The sequence below is a fragment of the Camponotus vicinus genome, unplaced genomic scaffold (assembly GCF_025532165.1).
Source record: "Camponotus vicinus isolate PSW18456_S1 unplaced genomic scaffold, iyCamVici1.0 SCAF_1, whole genome shotgun sequence".
Taxonomy (NCBI): domain Eukaryota; kingdom Metazoa; phylum Arthropoda; class Insecta; order Hymenoptera; family Formicidae; genus Camponotus; species Camponotus vicinus.
In genome coordinates this window covers 22,886,399-22,901,797 of record NW_028141945.1, presented here as the reverse complement: position 1 = coordinate 22,901,797, position 15,399 = coordinate 22,886,399, and the positions used below count along the sequence as shown (strand labels likewise).

The 15,399-nt window shown below is 33.7% G+C and overlaps 1 protein-coding gene and 1 long non-coding RNA gene across 2 annotated transcripts; one reads left to right on the top strand and one right to left on the bottom strand.

The window, feature by feature from the left end:
* Positions 1–2,070: 2,070 nt before the first annotated feature.
* Positions 2,071–7,165, bottom strand: LOC145959645 (uncharacterized). Its single transcript, XR_014435115.1, has 3 exons — positions 6,304–7,165; positions 5,022–5,369; positions 2,071–2,352 (listed from the first exon to the last, which is right to left on the bottom strand). It is a non-coding gene; the product is annotated as an uncharacterized LOC145959645 (long non-coding RNA).
* LOC145959642 (uncharacterized) lies at positions 2,275–13,904 on the top strand. The gene is made up of 2 exons (XM_083078679.1): positions 2,275–2,654; positions 10,048–13,904. The coding sequence occupies exons 1-2, from the start codon at positions 2,571–2,573 to the stop codon at positions 10,519–10,521; spliced, it is 558 nt and encodes a 185-aa protein (XP_082934805.1). The 5' UTR covers positions 2,275–2,570; the 3' UTR covers positions 10,522–13,904.
* Positions 13,905–15,399: the final 1,495 nt, after the last annotated feature.

Here is a 15,399-nt window from a genome sequence, read left to right as displayed (position 1 = left end):
CTATATTTTCCATGACAGGCTTTATATTATTTTAATGTTTGTCGAAAATAACTAGTCCAAAAATTGTCTTATTTGTCTTATCTACAGAGATTTTAATACTTTTATTTGACTCAAACGCTTCTATTACGACACTAGCGCGGTAGTTGAAGCGCAGAGAAGAAACAACATTTCCTTCTTCCTGATTACTCGTATATTTCAAATTAAAAATGATTACATTAATAAAAAACGAACGTTTCGGATATTCGGATTTATAATTTATAATGCTGCGATTATTTGGATTTATAATTTATAATGCGTCATCGTATAATAATTTGTAATGCATATTGTTAACATCGCGTTGAAGAGGGATCAAAAGATGATCCCAAACGTTCGTTTTTTGTTAATGTAATCATTTTTAATTTGAAATATGAGTAATCAGAAAGAAAGAAGCGTTGTTTCTTTCCTGCGCTCCAATTATCGCTGTGACTCTAATTTACCAATCTCGTTTATTTGTATTCAATATATGGTGTTTCGAACTTATATAAAAATCTAATTCTTTCATCTTTTTACTAATTTCTAAATATGTTGAATTTGACGGTGGAAAACGTTTTTCATTTGAATCTACGCATCTGTATTTTATAGTTTTCAGCTTCTAATTATTTTGGAATTTTCACGAAATGATACGCCAGTTTCGCACACACAATAAATCACTCTCATCTTTCACGTCGATGCTCGTCAACGCGTTATCGAGAGCGAGGAGAAAAAAAATTGCTCGTATAATAGGTGGTTGATGCATGTAACGAGAAACATATGTTCCACGGAATGTAGAATCAAAGTCTAAATTAAATATTTCGTAATCTCGTGTAGCTATTTCTCAATTATGTTGTAAAAGAATGTAGGTTATTCGAAAAGAAAAAAGAGAATTTCAAATGAATTATTTTATTATTCTGTTATGTGCGTGTGTGTGTGTGTGTGTGTGTGTGTGTGTGTGTGTGTGTGTGTGTGTGTGTGTGTGTGTGTGTGTGTGTACTCTCATTCTATCGCATCGATATAAAAAGAATAAATTGCTGATATATATAGAGTATATATAGAATTTTATTTATTTTCTACAATGCTTTATGCAATATATCGAATATTACCGTAATTCTATTTTCGCATATTATTGTATGTTTTGTCTTAGAATGTTATTTTTTAATATACGTCTTTTATAATTATCTCTTATACATGGTTCAAATTTTTTCGGCCAATCCTGAATGCCTGCTGTCGCGTTATGAAGAAACGAGCACCTGCTTCACGCAAGTTGCTCGTTGGAATATACAACGGTGTAGGTAATATAGTACGACGTTCAGCTGTGCTACAGCTGAGATGACTATTGAGTGTTTGACAGAAATCAAACGAGTATATAATATTATCATGAAATTACTATTTTTGCGCAATACATTTTTCTTCAATTTCATTTTGACACTATAAAACTTGAATCAATTTTTTAAAGCTTCATTTATAATATTGTGGAAAAATAAGATAAGAAGATTTTAAAATCGCTATAAAATAATTTTTCTAATAAAAAAATATTTTTTTTTTCAAATCTACTCTTTAAAATTTTCTTCAGTATTAATTTCGCAATTTATTCTAAAACCAATATTTTCTCCAAGTAGAAATTTATGACTAAAAAATGTGATATTAAAAAGTGGTTAATTATTTACTTGACATTATTTAATAAAGCCGTATAACTATCGACGATTCTATTGAAAAAAAAAACTTTTAAATGCCTGAAACAACCGCAATTTTTATTCTGAATTTGTTTATCCTTATATCTGCAAAAATATTAGATTAAAGTATTATCTTTGTTAATTTTCAATATAACTATGGAGAATCTAACAATTAGTCTCTTTCTATTATTTATATTATATTTATCCTATTTATAATGTATAGTTTTAAGAAATATTACGTTTGTGTAAGTTCTTTGAAAAATGATAAAAAATTAAGCAATACGAAAGGATATATTATACTATAAAACTTGCTTATACGTGTGAATAAGAGAGACTGGATTTATTAATTTAAATTTTATTTATTTAAATTTGCTAACCGTTTTATATCAAAAATTCACATTCAATATCGTAAGACTTGAAATAGTTTTTTAATATGGTCCATCTAGAGATAGATTCAAATGTTTGTGCGCTTGATCAGAGAGTCGTAGATCGCAAGAGAGGGATGCCGAAAAGCCACGTGACCGAGCGCGTGTTCAACAGTAACAGCTGCACCGATGCGCTCCTTTCAATTCACGTTGAACCTTCATCGAAGTAACATTGCGGCCAGATCAGCAAGCCGTATTATTCGATTGTTCGGAAATATTCTATTTCGATTTTATAAGTGCTGTAAAATTAATTCCACGTTCTTACGTTAATTAATTCGAAACGTTGCAAAGATTATTTTATTTTTAACACACCTTTGAGTTAAAATTATAAAATGCGAAATCATCGTTCGTTTAACGTGTCGATGCGATAAAAATTATGAATAAATAATTTTCAAAAGAGAAAAAAGTGTAATCGGAGTGAAAAAGCTTTGCATAAAAATATATAGCTTGAAGAATAATGAATAATCGCAGGAAGCTGATTCACACACAACGCGCGATGACAATTGCGATCGTTGTTTGCATATTGGCTGTATTTATTAAGGTATGTATATACATGTATGTTTTTTCTCGTAGTCGTAATTAGATTTATTGTTATATTTGATTTTTCAAACAGTATATTTATTAATATAAAACGAAAGAATATTTAAAAATAAATTCACGTACAGAGGTAAATTTTAAATAATCACTATTAGCATAAATTGTTAATTATTATTAAAGCATGTGTAACTTTAATAAGTTCAATCTACAGAAAATTTGGAGGTCCTTTAATCATTGAGTTGATAAGAATAAGAAGTAAAACATAAAAAAAGTATAACGTAAAAAAAGGTTCGATTGCATCGCCATAATTCATGGGTAAGATTTTCCAATAATATCAAACCGCTCTTTGTATTCTAATTAAACTATCGTCATCGTTTTTAAAGAAAAAGGGAGAAAGAAAGAGAGAAAGTACACTTGCATTCCTTTGAAATCTCCGCATTATATGTCCTCGGATTTAATAACTATTATATATAAATAAAATACAGAACACTAAATACTTTTGCGAAAGTGCAATTAATAATGCAAAGGTGAAATAAAACGACCAAGATAATAATCGTCATCTTGAAATATCACCAGCAGATAAAATCGGTTCTCACATGCGAGATGCATCTTTGTAATGTACAGAATGCATGGGTATAGTTAAAATGATGAAGACGGATGAGAGAACCTCTCGCAGGAAGGTTGAACCGGAAATATCAAAGTTGTTAGGACATTTAGACGATACGTATGAATAAAATATGATTCAATAGCAATCGAGAATCATGTGTACGATTATCAAAATTACATATTTCTTTTGTCTTATACTTATGAAAGAAAGAAAAATTTTATGTTAAAATGTCTTACTTAGAATTAAACATTTTATAAAATTCAAAATTTGTTATTTGTTTGATATAAATCAAGTTCTAAACTATTGAATTTTAAATCTTATGAATTAGAATTTTATGAAATTTATAATGTTATTAAATACCTTATAAAGATTTTATTTAAATAATGAAAATCACAGTTGTCATTATTAATTTTTTTAGAGAGGATTTATAAAGATTGTTTCAATTTTAATTAATCGACATTTGACAATCAAATTGTATATCGCGTATGGATATAACATTCTCTTTTTAAAATAAAAAATGAATCGTTCAAGTTTAGTTTATAGGAACATTATATTAAAGAGAGAGCAGTGAATCTCTCGATGTGAAACATCCAGCTTCATCATTTTTGAAATTTGATTACAAATGTGTGCATCTCGTTGCGTATTTTGCATTGGACCGTAAAACACTCGGCATGTATATTCAAAGAGTTGAACGCACGAGCACAAAGCGCGAGCAGAGTGCACATGTCGTTTGCAACTTGCGTTTGTGTCGGGGGCCCATTCCGCATTATACAGCACGCATTCGTTTGGCATGTCGGCGGGTTATTCGGTTCACTGGGGTACGCTGTGCTTTATGAGACTCATTAGTATGCCATGGGAACCCGGAGACGGCGGTTCCGCTGGCGGTGCGATTTTCGCGATGCTCCTCGTCGGTCCTGACTCGCACTCTTCTACGCCCTCGCAAGCAACGTTCACGTGTGCGCTATAGGAAACAAGGGGTCGCACACACGTGCACACGCATACACACACGAGAATATATCGGCGTCGCAGACGCAAGGAAAAACAGCGTTGTTACAACGCAACACCACGTACAATTATCTCGAATACGATACGCTACATGTATCGGCAATTTGCGTATATCGGCAAATTACGGTATCGATGCGGCGGTCTAACAGGTGAAAACAGAAAGAAAGTATATATTTACGAAACGGTACTTTGTAACGTACTCGTACGCATAATTTCGCGAGAAGAGGGCGATGTATTCGCGTCGCAAGTTGAATCGCGCGAGATGAGACATGCCCCCGATTGTAGAGTTTCGACGCAAAGTTTCAGAGGAAGGATGTAGAATCCTAGCTAAAGTTTCGCACGTGTATTTTCGTATCGTTGTGAATTATTGACGTGGAAAGACTTGTTTGTCCGAGTGGCGCCTTGGCTGCTCGGCGCTGCAAACTGGCTGAAAGCCTTGTTTACGCTGGGTGATTGGTGAGGTCTCGGGGAGTACCGGATCTCATTAGCATCGTAAGAGAACTCGAGAAGTCACGACGGCTTCCTTCGCGCTACAATTGTCGCGACATTGCCGGTTACGTTTGAACGAGACGCCGAATAACGAACTGACGATATTCGTAGATTCGCACAATCGTGCCTTTTAATTATCACCCGCTTTTCCGCGCGACATTCTACATTTAGTATCTATGAGTCTAACATTTTCTTTTTACTTTCCCCTTGACAGCATCCGATGCGCGCTTTATTCGCGACGTCGAAGCAGTTACAAGAGTATGCTCTTACTTCTCCCCCATCCAGGTGTGCGGTAACCTTCGACGACCCACGGAATATATGTATATGTGGAGAGTAGAGTTGGTGGAATAATAGGGTGCGTAGTGGCCAAAGATAATTATCGCGGTTCTCGAGGCAGCTGCGACTGTGGGTTCACCCTCGGGGTAACCCCGGTGTCTTCCTCCGGGAAGTAGAACCGGCCGCTGTGTGCTCGACCGAGGAAGTCGAGCACACATACATACTAAAAGGGAGAACCCAGTCTGGCGTGACTCCGCGGGTTGCTGCCTGTTGCACCTTTGGCGGTACCCTCCTCCGAATATCTCGAGGCCTTGCGGTTCGTTCGAGCTCGTTGAAAGCTTCCTGTCGGAAATGACACAAGAAAGTAGCAAATATATAAAAGAGCTATGAATACATAATAGAATATGATAAGATGTAATATATTTAAAAATTACGTAATCAAAATTATGTTCTCAATTTTCGATGATTTTTGACTATACATGTATGTGTTGCATATTATACGTATTTAAAAATTAATTATATGGATACATTTTTTCCGCACATCTAACTATTGCTGTTTTTTAATCTTTGTCTGAGATAGTTTTATCCTTTACGTAATTTTATATAAATATGGAAATATTAAATTATTTAAGGCAAATTTAATAAATATTTCATGTTCAATATCGATAGAGACGGTAGAAATCGAAAAGATTCAATCCATCGTAGAGTAAGCGCATCGACGACGGGTTTGAGTGAAATATCTTATCCTATAATAACGTTTGGAACGTGTCTCTGTTCGGTTTTGAAATTACTGCAATTTTTCTCTCGTGCACGAGGTATCCGCCTCTTCCGGTGACAAATGGAAGTGGGCCACGTTCAGATGAATCGAGCATGAAAATCCAACCCTAATGATCCTATATAATCTATACTCGACTCTTTTTATATGAACAAAAAATTGTTTTTTTTTGTTGATAATTATCTTTATAATCGTAGAAACGCAATGGAATATTATAATTACTTATAAATTCAAATGAAAACAATTTTCAAAGTTGTGTTTGGATATTAATGATGATTTTGTTATTTTTTCTATTGTTTAACTAAATCAAAGTTTTAAAAATTATTTATTTTGCAAAACTGCCGATGAAGCAAAGAAGATCGATATCTAATCGTCCATTAAATCATGCGAATTTTATATCGCGATTCATGCGCATTCATCCATCAGCATTGAAATTTATCATCAATGAGTCTATAAAAAAAAAAAGAAATAAAAGTGGGACACAAAAGGGACACCAATTACCGTTTCCGTTTCGTTCTTCCATTCCGGAAGTTTCTATTCACACTCGGCGCACTGTGGACGCAACATTACTTCCGTCATTTCATCGTTACGGATCGTTTGCCGACACCATCGTTCGATTTTTCATCAGGGTCGAATCGATGCAATGCGGAATACCGTATCACGAAAAATACCTTTGTGTTATACATGAGGGCAGGGAATTCTTCGTTACTTTTCCTTCTTGTTTACTCTCATCTAGTCTCGTGGAAAATTCTATCGATGTATCGCGAATTATTTATGAAACTCCCGTTTCTACAATGCATTCGTTTGACCTGCCCATGATTAGCAGAAAATCGACAAGAGAAAGATTTAAAAACGACTCTTAATGTCTAAAGATGTGCTTAACATGACGCAAATTCTTTCTCTCTTCGTATCGTTCAAATTTTTTCTCTCTTTGTATCGTTCGAGCGTAATGTTGACGTTCCGAAAGCGACGATTCGCCGACTCGTCCCAACAAACAAGAAGATTCTGCGGTTTCTGGGAACGGGCAATTTTTCCGATCGATAAATCTTGCCCAGGCAAAATCGCGTCTTCGCGATTGCTGCGAGACGTTCGAGGATATATATCTTCGTCGAAGAATGTGACGTGCCTCCCACTTGAAGCAATTACCTCGAGCTTCGAAGGTTCGAAGATCGATATTTTTTGCCTCGTTGATGCTCTCGAAGTATTCTCGCCGCAAATTTAACGTCAAATATAGTTGCTCGGTTCATAACTCACTTCGGTACTGTGAATGCAATTTTCCATGTATTAAAATTTTATTAAGCCAAAGTTTGAAACAAGATTTTTCATTTATCACTTGTATTTTTTTATATTTCCGAGGATTAATTTGTTGCGAGCTGTTCAATGGCTTTCATGTTCAATGGCTCATTATTATTCAATTTGCTAATTTAATAAAGTGATTATCGGCTTCGAAGGGTCGTAACCCTTATCTAGCTAGGCTTGTCACAAGCGTAAATTGACAGCAGGCATCCTTACATGTGAATGTGATGGCTCGTGTTACGAGCGATCTACTATTGTAAGATGAGACGATGAGCGTTTTATTGAACTGTTTGAAAAATGAAATATATATTTTCTTCCGGAGCAATTTTGCATTATTAATCACGAATAAATATTTACAAAATGAACAATATTTTTAATTTAAGCGAGAGAAATCACAAAGCTGCATAATACAAGATTTTACTTTGGGTCACGAGAAAAAGTCTCTAGATAAAATTATCTTTTCTGTAAAATCACAGATCCATAAAACGATTGTGAAAGTCGAAGGATGCGCGTAACATTGAGATTAAAAATTATACTCTACGTCATGGAAAGTTTGACGATGTACGCAGATGGCATATGTAAGGAAGGAGAAGGTAAAAGGTTTCGAATTAAGGTCCGATGCTAATGATTCGCGATGACTGTCGACGCGTGCCGCACGAAGCAGCTGCCAACAGCTGCTCTAGAAAGGGATCGCTTTTCTCGACCCTCTTATTTTACTCATTTTTACCTGTCGCTTTTGTGGTCAAGCGACAACGCGCCCATATCTCGGAATATATATATATATATATATATATATATATATATATATATATATATATATATATATATATATAAAGAGAGAGAGAGAAAAATATTTTTTTAAACGAGACGAATCTTTTTTAAAACTTAATTATAATTAGGACCTTTATCTCTTTTTAAGCGTTAGATGCAGAAATAATATAAGTTTAAAGGTAATTAAATTTTCATTGACTGATGGATCAATAAATTCTCTCTATACAAAAAAGTCTAAAATTAAATGGATTTATGTATAAAATCTTTTCGCGTACTTATATTAAATTGCTAAAGAAAATAAATTATATTATTTGACTGTTATGTGGATTAAATATACTCTCTAAAAGTGAATCAGTGAAAATATCACTAATTTAAACAGTAAAATAAGATTTCACTGAGAATCAGTGAGTATTTTACTGATCTTCAGTGGAAACGCTTACTTTTTTGTTATTTTATCTTATATCTCACTAATTATGGTCAGTTAAAATAAAATTTACTGTAAAACCAGTAAATTTTACTGTAAAACCAGTAATCGCTAGTTCGTTCGTTTACCGCTACGATCGCTATCTCTCTCGTATTTAATTTTAGTCATAAGAATTATATAAAGTTTGCAAAGAGCGACATTTAAAATTAGAAGTATTACTTCGATTTAATTTTTGATACAATCTCAATAGAGAGGCTTCAGATATTAAATCGATCTTTATAAGTCGGACAAATAAATGTTTGGCGACTTAATGAAAATTATTCGTTCGTTATTTATTTAAAATAACAAGTTCAATATGCATGTAATATATAAGTAAAATAAAATTTTTAATATAATAAATATTTAGTAAATATAAATAAAATTTTTAAGTTTATATGAAACAGGTAGAGAGATGAATTGTAATTTAATATTACTGACAATAACGAAAGAAATATTACTAATATTGAGAAATATTACTGATTGAAACAGTCAAAATTATTAACTGATTCTTTCAATAAAATATCACTGATTTACAGTGCTGTACTTATAACTGCTGTAATAAGTGACTATTTACTGTTTTTCAGTGATAATACGCTGATTCACTTTTAGAGAGTATGTAAAAAAACATTTTAATAATATTGTTCAATAGATAAAAGTTATTTTAAATTGAGGAAATTTACAAATCGGCACAGTCAATGAACGTTACTTATTTCGGGCAAATTAATCGACGAAAGTAAGCGGAATATATTAATATTACGTATTAAGAGTAGCATTTTATGCGTGAGAGAGTACGAGGGTTCATATATCGTCTCGATCTGGCCAAAGTAGGCGGAAGAAAGGCGCAAGGTGTTCTCTCGCAGTCAGGTGGTGGCCTTCTCTTCTGTGCACCTGTTGTGGGCTCAAACCTGTATTTCATCAAGTCTGATTAGAAAAACAGAAAAATAATAGTCGAAAATCAATGATGCACAATTCGTAGTCCATTTATAGTATATTATATTATATTATAGTATAATTTATTTATGCATATATGTATTTACAATAGGAAAAGTAGATACGTGTCATGCATAAGCTTTAGATATATATTATATAAAAAATAAAATGTGACTATATATAAAATCTTAATAAAAGAATACGTTAACCGCGCATTGATTAGCCATCTGATTGGCGATAGTAATTTTTATTAATCATATGCAGTTAAAGAATGCAGTTAAATAAAATTTTATGGACCGGTCATTCAACTCTTAATTTTACACTCGCTTCCTGAGATACCTAAAAAGATATTCCGAATACTTTATGCGGCTACTAATTATAGAGGGGTTCATGCCGTAATTTTTCAGAATCATAATTTTTTGAGTGACTCCAAATTAAAAATATTAAATAATAAATGAAATAAATTTTATACAAATATATATCTTAATTGATCTTAGATAAAAATATTTCTCTCTCATAAAAGATATAATATAATTAAGCGTAAAATATACAATTGTTTTCTAGTGACATGTAAACATGTATAAAAAATTTATTTATGAATTTAGATTACGGTATTTTTAATCGTCCACGAATATTATTGAGAGAATCGTCCGGGATCGATTGCGAGAACAGTTTTCGAATCTCTTTTGGAATCCGACTTCAAAGACTACAAGACGAGCCTTACGTCTGTTGCGATTCAGACTCGGGGCTATACTAACCATCTGCCGCTCTCTGTACAATTTCAGACGGGCGAAGGCAAGCCTCACATCAGGCACCACCGGGACGGCTCGCACTGCAGCAGATGCGGTCCAGGCTGGGGCGTGATTAGCCGCTGCGCCCGCGGCCGCGACACCGTGTGCGGAAAGTGTCCGGCCGGCACGTACAGCCCGCATCACGGCACGCAGCCCTGCTGGAACTGCGCCAGATGCGGCCCGGGTTTGTACGAGGCGCATCCGTGCACCTCGCGCACCGACACCGTCTGCGACTCCTGTCATCGCCCGACGCCGGATAACCCCGACTATCGGCGTAAATGCGAGGGCCGCGCGAGGTTCTTCCTCGCGCCGGAGGACGCGCGGAGCACCGCCGAGGAGAGCGTCCTGGTGAACGAACCGGCGTACCGCTTCCAGCTCAACGACAGGGACCAGATACTCGAGAGAGACGTGGAGGCCATCCTGAGGGACAAGTCGGCCGATCGATCGGAGGATCTAACGAGAATCTAATTATCATATGAATATTAATCTCGAATAAAACGTATTGGAGTACGTATTCTTCGCGTCCATCGGAAACGGAAGGTTCTTGCAATAGTTTTACTCACTCAGTTGTTGCAAGATTCTCGAAGAAAATCGAACGTACGGTACTCGAGAAATCAACGGATCATGCAGAGTATAACATCCGGTAGAAAATAGAGGATTAGAGGAAATAATGTATGTTCGATATTGATCGATCTTTAAATACTAGTCAATTAATATTTAAGACAGCTAATGTTCGACTGACAATGACAAGTAGCGTACGATCTCGGTACAATGTACGGATTGCATTGAAATGGAAATTTATTTTCTTTTGTCTCTTGTCCGTTCATCATACACGCACAAGCGAATTTCAATTATTCTGCATCATACAATGCAGCACAGATGGAGCACAAAACGCTCTTTATATGCCAAATTAGCATACAAAAAAATTCTTTTCTTTTACGAATATATATGAATAAACAGTTATACCTTCAATTTCAATTTAGGTTTACGTTACATGTTATATGTGTAATGAAATGAATATTCAGCGTAATTCAACGTTCGTCATCTCTGTGTGGATGTTATAAATTTTATAGATATTTTGCAGTCTGTATCGAAATTTTTATATACAGTCATTCTTGAATTTTACGATATATTTTCACGAAAATTTTCGTGATTACATTTTTATATGCATTTGAATATATGAATATTGCACATGTCACACACACGCGTGGATTAAACTCGCTGTTATCATTGACTGACGAGTAGCTCGTACGCTTATAACTAAACGAGATACATTCGGATCCACGTAAATCCGCGGTCTTTCGAGTTTCATTTGGGATTAATACGACGCGTAATAATAAACGTCGAGTCGCATTTAGTCCTTGATTGCTATTTTCCACTTTATCGAACAGCATTTTGGAGTCCGAGGTTACGAATTCGATATTCCAGCCAAATTCGGCATACTTTCTGGATCGATGCAGATGCGAGCGGTCTAAAGATATATAAGCGAGCGCTACAAATTATAATATCCGTGCTGCTAGATCAATATGACCGCGCGTTTATAATTTTTAACATAATTTGTACATATACATTTGTACATATACAGTTTTGTTTACGAATATGGATCTCTCTGTATATTACACGAGCTTACAATGGGAGTAAATTTCGATGTTATACATTTTCAAAGATCTCTTTCGATATCATTATGTTCTTATTTCGTTAGATAGGTATAATATACACATTTCTAATCGAAACGCACGTGTATTCCGATTTTGAGAGTCGGGATTGCCTCGTTGCATGTATACGGTTTTTTTTTTTCGAGAAAACTAATTGCGTAAAATTAATGATAAGCAAGGAAAATGGTTCGATATCGATAAACGACAACAAGTTCGATATATTCAAAGTGAAAGTTTTGTTGACACATGTCCTCGTTTGGTTTCACTGGATAATAATATATTGGTTTTCAACGCGCATTCAGCTTCCAAAAATTATTTTCTCTCAAAACGAGAGTGCTGTGGACCATTTGTAAAAAATGGAAAAGTCAAGATTCATCTATTGTATTTTTTAACTTTCATTCTTTTAATGGTACGTCAATGATTGGTCCATATAATTTATGTAGCGGTATAATATTCAAAAATAAAGATAAATGAAAATATATTACAAATAAACTATTTACATGTGCAAAATATTCCAAATGTTTTACGAACAAATATATTCTTGGAATCAGGAATATCGTTGGAATCATATAACTTTTTTATCTATTTAGCAATATTTATACTTGATAGCAATCCGATGTTCAATTAATTTTCACTAGTTAATCCCCTTATGTATCGCGCAATTGATAAAACCGATAGGCTAGCAATTCGACGAGTTGATTTTGATATCGTTATATGATGGCTCGCAATTTTAGCGTGCATTTAAAGTTAAACGTGACTCAATTTTATCTCTATATATTTTCTTTTTTATACATAAATGTGAAACTCAGACTAGACGATTGTATCTAACGTTAAGTGTGACGACAAATACAAATGAGATATACAAGCCAACATGGCTTATTGTCTAAATCTAAATACATTCATAAAGATAATTTACACGCGTATTTCGCCTACGAGATGATACATATTATCATGTCCGATATCACAGAAAATACTCGAATGACATTGATACCGATCGTATTCATTGTTGTAACTAATCAAATATTTTTTGCATGTTAATTACCGTGTCTTTTGAATCATGATACGTTTGTTTATATTAGTAAATTGCATTTATCATATATTAATACGTTTGTCAAGAATATGTTTATCATATATTAATAAATTTCAATAATCAAATAGACAAATGTACGCGTAACTAATAATTAAACGACAAGTTATACGTAATCGGATCAACCAAATTATAAGCGACAAATTATTAACGCAATGAAAAAAATGTATATCAAATGATACTATTAATTTATCTTGATGCTATACTTTGAAAAATAAGTTGTAAATATGCCAGATAATGAAACACTATCTAAACTATTTCTATCGCTTTATTCATCGTACCATTTCGATCCTTTATCGTATTAAATTTTTACGTGTAAAGTTACATTTTTCAGGGACATAACTTTGGAAAAATGCGCATTTAATAAATTGTAAACATGGGACGCGAATAGAGATTGTGGCCCCTTTGATACAGTTGCTTGTACTTTCATTACAACTGATCACAACGAATCAACGTTCGCAATAACTTTGATGATAAAATGAAGCGATATTATCGAACATGTTTGGATAAATGGAGGCAATTGTCGGAAGAATTAAGATTAACGAAAAAAATCGAGAGTCAAAGTAAACATATTTTTATCTAAAGAAATATAGTATGATATAAATCAATGATGCAACTAACGTTATAACCATGCATATACATACAAAGCTAATACAGGTACAAGATAAATCGGTGATTTTCTTCTGGTTCCGAAGAGAAGAAGAAACGTTTATAGGATATGGTGGGAATCGCTAGAATCATACTTGGAGGAGAAAGGAAACTGTAAACAAATGCACGTGTTACTAAAAAAAAAAAGACTAAAAATTGCTTTCGCGTAAAAGGGTTGAAATATGTGTGATTTTCAAACTTTCTGAAAATTGCTTTAAAGCTCTCCTAAAGTTCTTTGAAGTTCGGAATTTGAAGGATTTAAGAATAAATTCGTAATAAAGAAAAAGTAAATATATTCGAACAATGTATATAGCTAGAACAAAAGAAAATCCCTTACACAAGATTCGCTATGAGATGAACGCCAAGAGAAATAACAGCCAATCTCTAGAGATCAAGAGACCAATGTACGTCCATTAATTCTAATTCAACTTTAAAGCCACGACGGTCACGGAGCCAACACAGTCACGGTACAATTCATGCATACGCTATACGAGGAAATAAATACAATTTCGATAATTAAAGAATGAAAAATCGGAATCTACCACAATCAAATATCATCATGCTATATATTCGGCTCGCGTTCTTTGCGGATATTTATTTACGAATTACTTTTTTCCACTCCCGATTCTTTTTTCTTTTTGGAGGGCGGGCACTCTTGGCTCACAATAGAGAGGGCCTACTGTTAAATTCCTACAATTCCTTTAAATTTCTCTCTTAAATCTGTACACGATTAGACCGTAATAAAGAGGAGACAAAGACATAAGATGACAACGCGAGAAGATATCCCATGGAACATGCGGCAGACATCCCTTTTAATTTCTCTCGCGATCAGAAAAATATTCTCAAGATACTATACGTTCGAATATCCGAATGTTGAAATATTCCAATGATGTCGCGAAATAATCCTGAAATAGAAGAAGATAGGCTCTACAACAATTTAATGCAATAAAATGCGCATAAAAGCTTAGGAAGTTTTTCATATTATGTTGCTTTCTGCATCTGACTTTACGAGTCGAATTGACGGACTACTAATCTCGTAAATTCTACAGTAAGCGTAACAATGAAAATTACACGAGTAGTACCATTCCAGATATTCGAATTACGAATATTCGAGTATGTTACATTCGAATATCGAATCGTACAGACATTGATTGCTTCGATCGTCGGTTGATCGGATCGCATCGCCGCATAATAATCTAACAACTGTGTATCGTCACACACATTTCTCTCTTAATACATAATCCGTGTATTTATAATATATATTGCATATATATTAACGTAACTTTCATTTGAATGTTTAGCGGCTCGCACACGATTCATCGATTCGCGTACATTTTTTTGCATAATGTGATTCTTATCTAACATGATTTGATTTTAACATCACCAACAGCTTCAACTTGATTCGCAATAATCGCAATAATCTTTTGCCACGTGAAATGTTGAATCGTGTGCGAGTCTTTAAATCTAAGCGCAACACGCGATTTTCATCTCTATATTATAATAAACGAGTATGAACGCGAAGATAAAGGGGATATCATTATTATAAATCTCGTTGGTTGTCTTAAAACATAATTTTACCGGACATTATATAATTTTCCTCATAAATCCATGACTGGTAATCTATAGTGACGGTCGAGGAGTCACGTGTCAATCAGTTCGTTCGTTTCATCTTTTATTCATAATTTTCGGAAGAACAAAGTTCGGTAAATGACAAACTTATACTATGAGATTCGTTAAAAAAAAGTACGATATGTGTAGAAGATTGATAAAAATTACAAAATGTCTTACGCAATTAATATATTATTAAATTATTATATACATATACATATATGTATATGTATGACATATATATATATATATATATATATATATATATATATATATGTATACATATGTATACATATGTATGTATGTATATATGTATATATATATATATATATATATATATATATATAT